Consider the following 12,238-nt stretch of genomic DNA (forward strand, 5'->3'; position numbering starts at 1 on the left):
TGAGCCGCCCAGGCGCCCCTGTTCTCTGTACTTCTTAACAGAGCACACGCCGGAGCCCCTCGACACTTTCTTGACTATGCAGGCTTGTCGATCTAAGCATCCCCTCAGGTCCTGCTGAAAAGGATGGAACTCTCTTCCCTGCATATATCTCCGACCTTGTGCTAACAGTTCTAGATCTCCTGTGCCATTTAAGAGCTCTGCTTTTCATTGTTGTCCTTGTTTCTCACTTCTGCCTTTCCCCTCCCCCTCCCTAATTGGCCGTGGGGTGGGAAGCCACACAGGCCAACTTGGACCAAGAAGGTGTCAGGATGTGAGTGATATATATTCATAGGTCTTTGAGTGAGGGCCCGGGGCCCATCCGCTCAGGAAAGTTCACTGGCTTTGTGACAGCGACTTCAACAGCTCAGAGACCCTTTTTCCTTCATTGTGGGGCCGGGACCATAGGAGTGTTAAGTAAAGGTAAGTCAAGGACACGGGAGCTCGTCCTCCGGATAGGCCGGGCGGCACCGTCATCTGCATTCGGGTAGAAACACCGTTTCCCTGTAGTAGTCTGTGTGCCTGGTTGCAGACTGTACTCCACCCCTGCGAGCCTACCCTCAGTCCTCATTTAAACTTCGGACAAAAAATGAGACAGAAACAGGGAAAATGCTGACTTTCGCGAGTGACAGCACCCTGTGAAGGAGCTTCCTCAGACATCTCTGTGCGGCTGCCCTTTCGTCTCCAAGCCTGCAACTCGGGACGCCCGCCAGGCCCTTCTCGACACCGTTAACCACGGCACCTTTTCAAGCTTCTTAGAGTGGAACCTTGCTGTCCTCAGTGGCCCTTCCCTCAGTTTTCCCTCTCAAACCAGGCAATTTCCAGATCCTCGTGTGCATGGTTTATCCCACATTCAAGATGCATTGTGGCTGCTTCTCGCTCACGCTTAATGAGATTCAAATTCATGGCTCCTGCAGGCTTCTGTTTTCCAAACATCCCTCTCACCTCCCTCTACCCAAATCCCTCTCAAGTTAGACCGCCCTACTCTTCTCACTGCTGGGCTCTCAGTCTGCACTTCTGGAACGCTCTCATTGGTTAACTCTCAAAATACTTCTTGCTTTCATGTGAACGCTATATTTTCACCTTCGGTTCTTTTTATGGTACTTCTTGCCTCCCACCTCCTCCTGTTCAGTCTTTACGTTAGCACTTTCCAGTTTCCTATGTTCCATACCGCTCTGCTGAGAGAATTAAAGAAACCCGTGGCAATTCTCTCCTTTCTCATCTGTCTACGCCAGAGTCCGTGCCCTGATCACACCTTAACATCTTCAACTACCTCTCAAGAAATTTGCTTTTCTAACTGTCTCAGAAGTCCTTTTTCTCTTTTACTTTACTCAACTGTTTTCCCTTTTATATATCTCCCCAAACCTCTAAAAACACGATCGCTAGATTTTCTCTTGTGGTTGTGTCCCATATCCTCCCGCCCCCTCTTCCTTCCTTCGACCGTCACTGTCAGCAATAGCAGGACTGAACCTCCGAACATTTAATATGGTGCCGCGTATGGAGTTAAACGGACCTCATTCCCCAAACTGTGCAACTCCTTGGGGTCCTCTCACGAGTCCACTCTCCCTCCGCTGCCGCAGAGTTCCAATATGGCCCATAGAATCCCCGTTTCATGGTAGATAAACTCTCCTCTGCCTTCAACTCATTCGGGAAGACCGCCCTCTGGAAATCTGGGCCTCCCTTAAGGACGCCGCTGGACTCCTGACTCATGCAGCCCTCTGGAAGGAAAGGACTCATTCCTCCACAGGATGGATACCTCAGGGTCAGGAGCTGGGGAGGGTTCACGTGCTCCTCAGAGGCGCTACAAGACCAACACTTTGCCAGCCTCAGGTAAAAGCCTCTCCTCCTTTCTAGCCCGTGACCTCTGACTGGCCTTCCTTGCCCACTCCTCACCTCACAGTCCTGTGGTCAGCTCATTTAACCCACCTGCTTTCCATTTCCACATCCTCGACCTCCTCATCTCCAATATTCTCTTTCTCGCACTTCGGCCGGCCGCATTCGGGACTCCACCTTGAACGTGCTCATCCCCTAGGACTATTCCTCATATAACTTCCCACCCTTCCTGCTTCCCAAGGCCCTTGCCCCCATCAGTCTGCTCCCTCAGAAAGCATGCCAATCCTGTAGTCCACCCATCTGTCCCGGTTGGCTGGCCCATCCTGACTCCTCTTCCTTCCCTGCCCAGCTTGGGTTCTGTCACTGATCTCGGGAATTGCTCTTTAACCGGCACCCTCACCTCCCTACCAGAAAAACTTCGGGTGGACTTCCTGACGCCAACCTAAGCTCCTGGGCAGCTTCCTACTTCCTCTGCTCCCACCCTCCAGCTATCAGGCTCTAGATCCTTGCTTAGGCCTCCTGCAGTCTCAGCTGAATCTTCTCCTAAGAGCAGCTCCATTCATCCACTCCTGGTTTGGCCCTCTCCATTCCCTTCTAAGCCTCCACTCCAAATGAATGAAATAAAAAAAAAAAAAAAAACCCTTGCATCTCTATCATAATTCATTACTTTAAAACATGCTTTTGAATATCTGTTATTCTATCCACAAGACAACTTTTGTGGGGTGGCAGCTCAAGGATATTACAGCCCCCCCCAAAAAAAATTGAGTTTCACAGAGGCTACGTGGCTTACTTAAGCTCTCACAGTATCCAAAGAGTAGAAATGATTGGCCTTCATAATAATCAAAATATATTTTCTTTCAACCATCTGAGACACCTATGCTGTGCCCAGTTATTCCACACACTAGTTGTGGGGACTGACACATTGATCAAAAAGAGAGATAAAGGGGAGCGCCTGGGTGGCTCCGTGAGTCAGGCATCCGACTTTTGATTTCAGCTCAGGTCATGATCTCACAGTTCATGAGTTCGAGCCCCATGTCAGGCTCTGTGCTGGTGGTGCGGACTCTGCTTGGGATTCTCTCTCTCCGCCCCCCCCCCCCCAAATAAATGAACAAACAAAAAGAGAGATAAAGAGATGACGGCGGAGGTCACCTCAAGATCACTTTTCTTCACGCAGTTGTCCCAGAAGCAAATATTCAGGTTTGTTATTGCTGGCTCAGAGAGAGAAATGAATCCTATCGAAGAGATGCAGAGAAATTCCATGCCAGCCAAGCTGCTCTCTGCCCTCTGTGTAGGCCCCACAACCCAACCCCAACAAATGAACAGTAGTCACAGCGCTGGAAAAGCAACTGAGCTCAGCAATGGTGAATCAGTGCGCAAAACGGATTGCTCCTCTCCGCATCCTCTGCCATCTAGACATTTCTGATGTCATAAAGACCACAAACACAATCAGGTGCAAATCGTAATGGATATACACATAATAGTACTATTGAACAAAGACCCAGGTTAATTTTTTTAATGACATTTGTATGAAATACGCGTTAAAAAGCCAAAAGATATCCCTCTACAAATATTTCGGCTTCTTCAATGAAAAAAAAAAAAAAAAAACAAACCGTTACATACATCTGAATCTATCCATATCCCTAATAAAACTAACACTGTTATCTGCCCTGGGACTCTCCTCCCCCAGCAAAAATGCAACTATTTAGCCAAATAATTATTTACCTTATAGAAGATCAAAAGAAGGTCATCCAGTTTCCCATGCAAATCACCTGCAGTGCAAATGAAAAATCACTCTTCAGTAGGAAACAAGAAAACGCCCATTTTGTTGCAGAATTTTTAAACAGAAATACTGCTGATATACTCCAAGCATTCTCAGGGCACTGGGGTTTTCCCCATGATGGTATGAATGCAACAATTTGTTTTTATAGCTCTCTTTTTGTCCCCTTTCCTCTGGGAGACAGCATCTGATATTACAATTACCTGTTCACTCCTACCATTTATGCGGCGCTTAGCTCACTCTGTGCCAAGCACTGCATTAAGGGTTTACGTGAATTATCCTGTTCAACCCTCACAACCACTCTATGAGATGGGTATTGTTTTCACCATTCCTAGGTTATAAAGGAGGCTCAGAGTAGTTACCCAGTGCAAAATTACCCAGCTACCAAAGATCAGAGCTGGAATTCAAACCCAACTTTACTCAAAACTCAAGCTCTTCGCGATTCTTCTGTATTGTTCATACTGTAATCTCTAGGAGAGCAGCGATAGTATATATCAGTCAGCATTAAATCCCCAATGCCTCTCATAGTATCTGGTGTATAATAGGCACTCAATAAATACATTTCATTGGTAAATGTACAGTTTTTTAAAGCCATGTATTAAAGAATATGCTCGAGCAATAGCATCTAAAATTTAAAACTTGTGACTTGTGGGGCGCCTGGGGGGCTCAGTTGGTTGAGCGTCCGAGTCTTGATCTTGGCTCAGGTCGTGATCCCAGGGTCATTAGATCGAGCCCCACATCAGGCTCTGTACTGAGCATGGAGCCTAAGATTCTCTCTCTCCCTGTGCCACTCTCTCCCACTTGTGCTCTCTCTCTCTCTCTCTCTCTCAAATTAAAAAAAAAATTGTGAGTTGACATCCTTTTGATGAGACAGTTACAGGAAATAGAAATGAAAGCATGGCTTTATAAAACTCAGCTAACTAAAGGACACCACATGAATATGTGCAGATATTAATTAAAAATTAAGAGTGAATACGTGAATATTCAAAAGCCCTATTTGGATAATTACTTCTAGGTAAAAGATCTGTCTTTCATAAGCTCTGATCATAAATTTTTATTCTTTGCATCCAACTTGATTACCAAATAGAATCTAATATAGAAATACCCTTCCTCAGGTTGCTTAAAATCCTACAACCAAAATTAGCCAAATATATGCAATGGAAGACTCCAATTATGAGAATAATTAAAATCCTGTGTCACCAGCACTTATTTATAAAATGACTATAATATTGAGAGCATATGAATGCTACTGCATACTTAAATCTCATTGCTTTCATATGATCTTATTCCAATTCCAAGGAAATAAAAGTGGAAGGACTTTTTACTTATCAATTAAACATATTTTAAAAATCATTTTATTTTCCTAATTTTCTTTACGGGGACTTGCCCTTCAAAGATTTGAGCAGACAGAATTATCACAGCTGGCATGATAAAAAATGAACTGGTTTCAGCATATTAGGAATTGAGGCTACAAAAATATTTTTAACTTCTAGTTGGACAGCAATAAATAAAATATGAGGTATCACGGAAAGACAGCCACAGAGAGCAACTTCCACCGCAAAGAAAAACATGAGTGCAGAATTGGTTATCTATATAGCATGACTATAGACTAAAACACCTTCTATATTGCACGTGTATTGAGAACAATGAAGCGTGTTGAGATGTTCGTGTAAATAAATGCATCTGGACACTAAAATAATGGTAAAATTTCATCACACTTTCTCTCCCTTTCCTAGTACCGTCTTCAACAGAAGTTTTTGAAAAGACAGCCCCAGTTTTGAGTTTTGAATGATGACCAAATTTATCTAAGTTCAATAGGGCTCTAAGGACCGAAAATAATAAATCCTATGCTAAGGTGCTCCCTCCAGCAGTGGTGCTACATGGAAAAACGTCTGGAAACAAATGCCCAAGACGTGGAGATCTTTAAGTGAATAAACTGTCCAATCAATCCATTCCCTAGTCTTTGTCTCCTGATGGAAAATGAACCATCAGAGAGATGTGTGATAGGAGATATGGGGCTGCCTCTAACCTGGGATGCAGAGGACCTGATTTTTTATTCTGACTCTGCCACTAACTAGCTGAGTGAGCTTGCGGGTGGTGGGGGAGAGTCCCCACATAGAAATTCAGGGAAGGAGGGGCGCCTGGCTGGCTTGGTCCGTGTAGCATGGGACTCTTGATCTCGGGGTTGTAAGTTTGAGCCCCATGCTGGGTGTAAAGATTCCTTAAAAATAAAATCTTTACAAGAGAAGAAGAAAGAAAGAAAGGAAGAAAGAAAGAAAGAAAGAAGAAAGAAAGAAAGAAGAAAGAAAGAAGAAAGAAAGAAGAAAGAAGAAAGAAAAAGAAAGAAAGAAAGAAAGAAATGCAAAGGAAGGCGATACACTTTCCTCTCTGCACCTCAATTTCATCCATAAGAACAAGTGATAGACTAGTCTCAGTAAGAACCATTCAGTTCTTACACTGTGGGATTCCAGGACTCCCTTCCCTCTAATTAATTTACGTCTTCTAGATCCTTTTACCCAAAGATAAATTTGCAGTGGCAACTGGGGGTATACTGGAAACACGTGGGAGCAGATCTCGTGTTCTGTTAAGCTTATTCCATACACTCTGGTAGCATATACAGCCCTGGCCCCACAAGCTTCATGGGTCGGCCCGGCTTCCTGAGCTGCGTGGCCTCAGATTCTTAATCTCTGTGAAAAATCAGAGCCGGTGAGGCTTTGAATAAAAGGCGCCCACTGCTGAGACGCATCATCTGTTAGGCAGAGATGCGTTGGCCTCATCAGGTTCGAACTGCGTCATTAAAGATGCTTCAGAAGCCCGAGTCAGGTCGCTCTCACCACTGTCAGATGCTAGAAATGGAAATGGTTTCCCTCGATTGTCAAATCCGCTTCTACCTGACACGGTAAAAGAAACACAGGCTACACTTTGATTTGGAAAATAACAATCACTGCTTTGTAACCTAAAGGCCTAATTAGAAGTTAAGGGAACTGCTGTTCCTTCCACGCACCCCATTCTCAAACAGTTGCAAGCCTGCTGAGCACCAACTGTGTTGAATTTCAATGTGTACTGTTTCTTGAAGCAATATCCTGCCAGGCTGGCCTATATGATAACAAAATCTCCAGCCTTGTTATTTAGAAGAACAAGGAACAGATTTCTAGGACATTCCCACTCTTCTGAAAGCTGCAGAGACCAGTTGGAAAAATCTAAAACAGCAGCCAAGGGCAGAGAAGAGTCGCACCTCCACCCTGCCTGGGGCTTTTCGCCTCCCAGCCTAAGCGGCACATAGTGGCCCACCTAGGAAAAGTAATATGGAACAAAGATAATGAGAGCTAGACGGAAGGCAAGGAAGGCTTATTCCACCCATGGGTGGTTTTCCGTATTAAAATGCTGCCTGCCTTTATAAAAAGCCCTGAGTTCTTTAATTTCTCACATAATTAATTCCTGCCAGCTGGTATGCAAAACAAAGACAAGACGGGGAACAGTATTATCATGATAGATCACTCTATATTAACACTTTTCCCTTAATACAGTCCAATTTACACGGTTTTCGAGTTAAGCAAATGATGTAGAACCAAGGCGCTCCTAAATATTAATTTGGCAGCTCTGCCCTGAAACTTACCACAGATTGTTATCTCTTTGGAAGGAGAGGTTTTTACATGAGTGAAGTTCGGCATTTGCTTCAGGACTTTCTTGGTTTCAAATAGCACCTCTAAGACGTAACGAGCATGAAGTATCTGTGAGGGCGAGGCAGAGGAAAAACATATAATGAACTAGCAAGAAAAGCATGACTACGTAGAAAGCTATAAAGGTGGAGCATATGAGCACATTTTTGGAAGCTATATTGCAGGATAATCTCTAAATTATTCTCAAAAAGGGGCGCCTGGGTGGCTCAGTCGGTTAAGCGTCCGACTTCGGCTCAAGTCATGACCTCGCGGTTCATGAGTTCGAGCCCCGAATCAGGCTCGGTGCTGACAGCTCGGAGCCTGGAGCCTGCTTCAGATTCTGTCTCCCTCCCTCTCTGCCCCTTCCCTGCTCATGCTCTGTCTCTCTCTGTCTCAAAAATAAACATTAAAAAAATTAAAAAAAAATTATTCTCAAAAAGATTATTCTAGCACTGTGTCTGGCATATAATAAGCCCTCACTAGATATCTGCAAATTGAATGAATGAATGGCTCCTAGGACATTTATACTTTCATGGGTTTTTTTAAATGTTTTTATTTATTTTTGAGAGAGAGAGAGAGCGAGAACACGTGCAAGCAGGAGAGGGACAGAGAGAGAGGGGAACAGAGGATCCAAAGAGGGCTCTGAGCTGACACCAGTGAGCCTGATGCGGGGTTTCAAGCCACGAACCACGAGATCATGACCCGAGCTGAAGTCTGATGCTCAACTGACGGAGCCACCCGGACGCCCCTACTTTCATGTTCTTAACGGACATCACCCATTCACAGAACATCTGTGATTATTCTTGGTCCTTAGGGCCCAAGAGAAGTGAAAGGGAAGAAGAAAGAGTCCCTTGCCCCGGGGAAACACGCAGACAAAAATGAATAAATAACAAGGAGGGAAAGGAGAGAGAAAGAGAGAGAGAGTGTGCAAGATGGGCCGCTTTGCATTTGTTTGGGACATCCTGCCACCTGGGATGGCAACCTGGTGGTGGCGCTGGGTTCCCAGATCTCACAAGGCAGCCAGAGCAGCCCCAAGAAACCCCTGAGCCAAGAATCCCAGGTGTGGCCCAATGTTGGGTACACAGACGTGAGAGTTTACAGAACAGCAAGTGCATTTATATACTAGTCTAAATACAAAACATATTCCAAACCCAAATAAACCATTTGGATTATCTCCTATTATGACTGTTCATCCAATTGCTCTCCTCCAATTACAGTGCTGATGACATCATTGTTTTGGACAGATTTACTCCGCTTTCTCCACTGGGCTTTTTTTTTTTTTTTTTTAATATGAAATTTATTGTCAAAGTGGTTTCCATACAACATCCACTGGGCTTTTGTTTGTTTGTTTGTTTTAAATCGAGTATGTTATACTCTCTCTTTTTTTTTAATTATAAAATATTCCAAATACATAATCCCCAAAGTAATATAGCCGATACAAATTGAACAGATGCTAACACCACTTCATGGGAAAGGACTGTTTGTACCGCTTGAAATGGGGCTGGCTGAAATTGACATGTGCTGTGAGTACAAAATACACACTGGATTTCAAAGACTTATAAGAAAAAAAAAAGTAAAATGTCTCCTTAACAACTTTTAACATGAGTACATATTAAAATGATAATAATTCCATATGTTGGATTAAATACATTTTAAAAATTTTTTTCACTTATTTTACATTTTTAAGTTTATTTTGTAATTTTTTTATTAAAATCTTTTAAAAGCTTTTTTATTTTTGAGAGAGAGAGAGAGAGAGAGAGAGCGCAAGCGTGAGTGAGGCAGGGGCAGACAGAGAGGGAGACACAGAATCCGAAGCAGGCTCCAGGCTCTGAGCTGTCAGCACAGAGCCCAATGTGGAGCTCGAACCCACAAGCTGTGAGATCATGACCTGAGCCGAACTCAGACGCTTAACCGACCGAACCACCCGGGCACCCCTATGAAGTTCATTTTTAAAAATAATCTCTACACCCAGTATGTTTTTACTTTTTTAATGTGACTACTGGAACATTTTAAATTATGTATGTGGCTCACATTATATTTCTCCTGGACAGCACTGGTTTAGATTATTAAAGGCTGAGAGAGGGGTCATATCTACGTATTGTTCGGATACTGCTTTGGATATGGGATTCAGAACAGATGGAATCCTTTATTCCCTTGGAACAATCTGGCTCAGTGCCTTAAAATTTCTATTTGCAGAGCTATTAAAATACTAAAACTATTTTCTAACCCAGATCCCCAAAACATGACTTAACTCTGGACAATTTTGATGATCAAATATATTTTTTAAGGACAGGGATCAGGATTTTAGGCAATGTGAGAATCAGGAGGAAAGAGAAATTCGCCCTGGATGGAGATTAGTGGAGAGACCTATATCTCCTGGCTCTCCAAGACCTAACGAACTGCTAAAGAGCTTCTCCACAAAAGCATTCGAAATCCATTCAATCCACAACTTGAGTCAAATCGTGAATGTCAACTTTCCTTTAGCCACATTTTAAGGAAATTTTGAGGAACAGGCAAAACACCTTAAACCAATGACTTATTTCAGTTTGCACATTTAGTCTATTGATTCCCAACGTTGCACGTAACTTGCCACTGCAGATTTTCTGGTCTATTTGCAGCATTAATCAGAGTCAGCGCTGTCTGAAAAGGCAGTTTTGTTTTGTTTTGTTTTGTTTTGTTTAGTGAAAAAACATTGAGAATATGCTACGACAGAAAGATCCTAATATTAAAATAGTTTTTCTGGGGCCTTTTAAAAAAAAAAAAAAAACAACTTTTTTTTTTTTTACCTTTTTTACTAGTAGTTTTTTTGTTGTTGTTTGTTTGTTTTAAGTAATCTCAACACCCAACCTGGAACTCAAATTCACAACCCGAGATGAAGAGTCACACACTCTATGGACTGAGCCAGCCAGGGGCCCCTGGGTCCATTTTCAACTGGCTAACATCACTTGTCTAATATCAGTACTTGCTTACAATGCTGTCTTTCAGTAACATTATAATTGTGTTTACAATTATATACATTGTAAACACAATTATAATGTTACAATATTAAATACTCAAAAGCGTTAACTTACATGTTGGTTTCCACATTTACAAAGATAGAGTAAACAGCAACTTAAAATATTCATATTCTTTTAGAGATATTGAAGTAGGAAAATATTACTTTTAAAGGATATTTATTTTTATGAAATAGTAAGTTTTCAAATGAAAAAAGTTCAATTATTTAGTTGAAATAAAAAGTTAAATAGTAAAAAGGAGTATAACTGAAAAGCAATTTTCCTTCTTCCATGGACCAGTCCCTAAAAACAGCCTATGTTAAGAGTGTCTTGAATATCTTTCCAGAACATAGTCTACGTGTTTGCAGGCAGATAAAAATTAATATAACCAGATATGAGTAGGCAATATTAATATATGTTATGATATATTCTTTTCTATAAATATATAATCCCTCAAATAAAACGTGGGGTATATTCACACAAAGGAATGTTATTCAACTGAAAATAGGAATAAGAAACTGACGCATGCTAAAACATGGATGTACCTTGAAACCATTTTGCCAAGCGGAAGCCATATACAAAAGGCCACATGTTATATGATTCCATTTGTATGAGATGTCCAGATTAGGCAAATTTGTAGAGACAGAAGGTAAATTAGTGGTTACCAGGGGCTAGGGAGAAGAGGGAATGGGAAGTGACTGCTTGATGGGTACAGGGTTTCGTTTTGGGGTGATGAAATGTTCTGGAACTAGGTGGTGGTAATGGCTGCACAACATGTTGAATAAACTAAAAACTGCTAAATTGCACACTTAAAAATAGTTAAAATGATCTATCTTATGTTATGTGAATTTTATCTTAATTTTTAAAAGTATATATATATTTACAAATGGGAGCACACTGTACTTTACCTTGAAACTTTGATTCTTCCCTTAACAACATAATTTTTTCATTTTTATAAAGTCAGAATTATTGATCTTTTCTGTTATAGATCCTTGGATTTTTGTCACATCTTTTATCTCCTTGAACATATTAAGCATATTTATTTTCAACTCTGAGTCCAATAATGCCATTATCAAAATATTGGTCCTTTTCCATCGTTTGTTGTTTGCCTCCGTTTTCTGTCATGAATCTTGTATCCCCCTATGCCTTGTGGGCATATTTGTATAAAGTTAATATTTGTATAAAGTTCTGGACATTGTACATGAAAACTTGAAGAAATAATTTGAGGCCAACTTTCTTCTAGAGAGGATTTACTTTTTCTTTTGGCAGGTGGCTAGGAACACCAGCTATCTAGGATAATCTCAATTCAACTTGAGGAATTAGATGATTCAAAGTTTTGCTTCAATCCCTATACAATCAGTCTACTTCTAGTTCACCCTTACTCCTGGGGTATGACCGCAGGGTCCTAACCTAAGAAATGAGGGTTTGGGGGTAATGTGAGAGAAACTAATGGAATAGGTAGCTCCCAGGTCCTATGCCTCCATAGAAACACTGAAAACTCAAGCCAAAAAACTGTCAGAATCAACCTTCACAGAACTTTGGTTAACAAAGTTTACAGCAGCCCGACAAATAAAAACGAATCAAAAAGAAGGCAACTTAAAAAAGGCAGTGCAAGCAGGAAGTAAAGGCTAAAACAGGTTTGTAAACAGTCTAGCTAAGGAGTGAAGGAGTGTACCAACACAGAGGCCATCTTGCCTCTCTCTCTCTTTCTCTCTCTCTCTCTCGTTCTATCTCTGGTGCCTGGTGTTCAAGGAAATCTCTGTCAACACAAGCTGAAAACAAAATAAAAGAACACCCCACTCAACAAGAGCAGGCTACACATTTTTTAACAAGAGCACATGGAACATTCTCTAGGATAGACCAGATGTTAGGCCGCAAAACAAGTCTCGATAAATTTAAAAAGATTGGGATCATGTAAAATATCTTCTCTGAACACAATG

The 12,238-nt window shown here is 41.8% G+C and overlaps 1 protein-coding gene across 3 annotated transcripts in view; it reads right to left on the minus strand.

The window, feature by feature from the left end:
* The window catches only part of PPEF1 (protein phosphatase with EF-hand domain 1), a 107,709-nt gene that overhangs the window by 46,489 nt on the left and 48,982 nt on the right, over positions 1-12,238 (minus strand). For all 3 annotated transcript variants that reach the window (XM_081794116.1, XM_081794117.1, XM_081794118.1), the window contains 2 exons: positions 7,263-7,377; positions 3,592-3,638 (listed from right to left, as the gene is read on the minus strand). In XM_081794116.1, coding sequence (XP_081650242.1) covers positions 3,592-3,638; positions 7,263-7,377 — 162 coding nt within the window. The remainder of the gene's footprint in view (positions 1-3,591; positions 3,639-7,262; positions 7,378-12,238) is intronic.

This window comes from Panthera onca, chromosome X (genome assembly GCF_046562875.1).
Source record: "Panthera onca isolate mPanOnc1 chromosome X, mPanOnc1 haplotype 2, whole genome shotgun sequence".
Taxonomy (NCBI): domain Eukaryota; kingdom Metazoa; phylum Chordata; class Mammalia; order Carnivora; family Felidae; genus Panthera; species Panthera onca.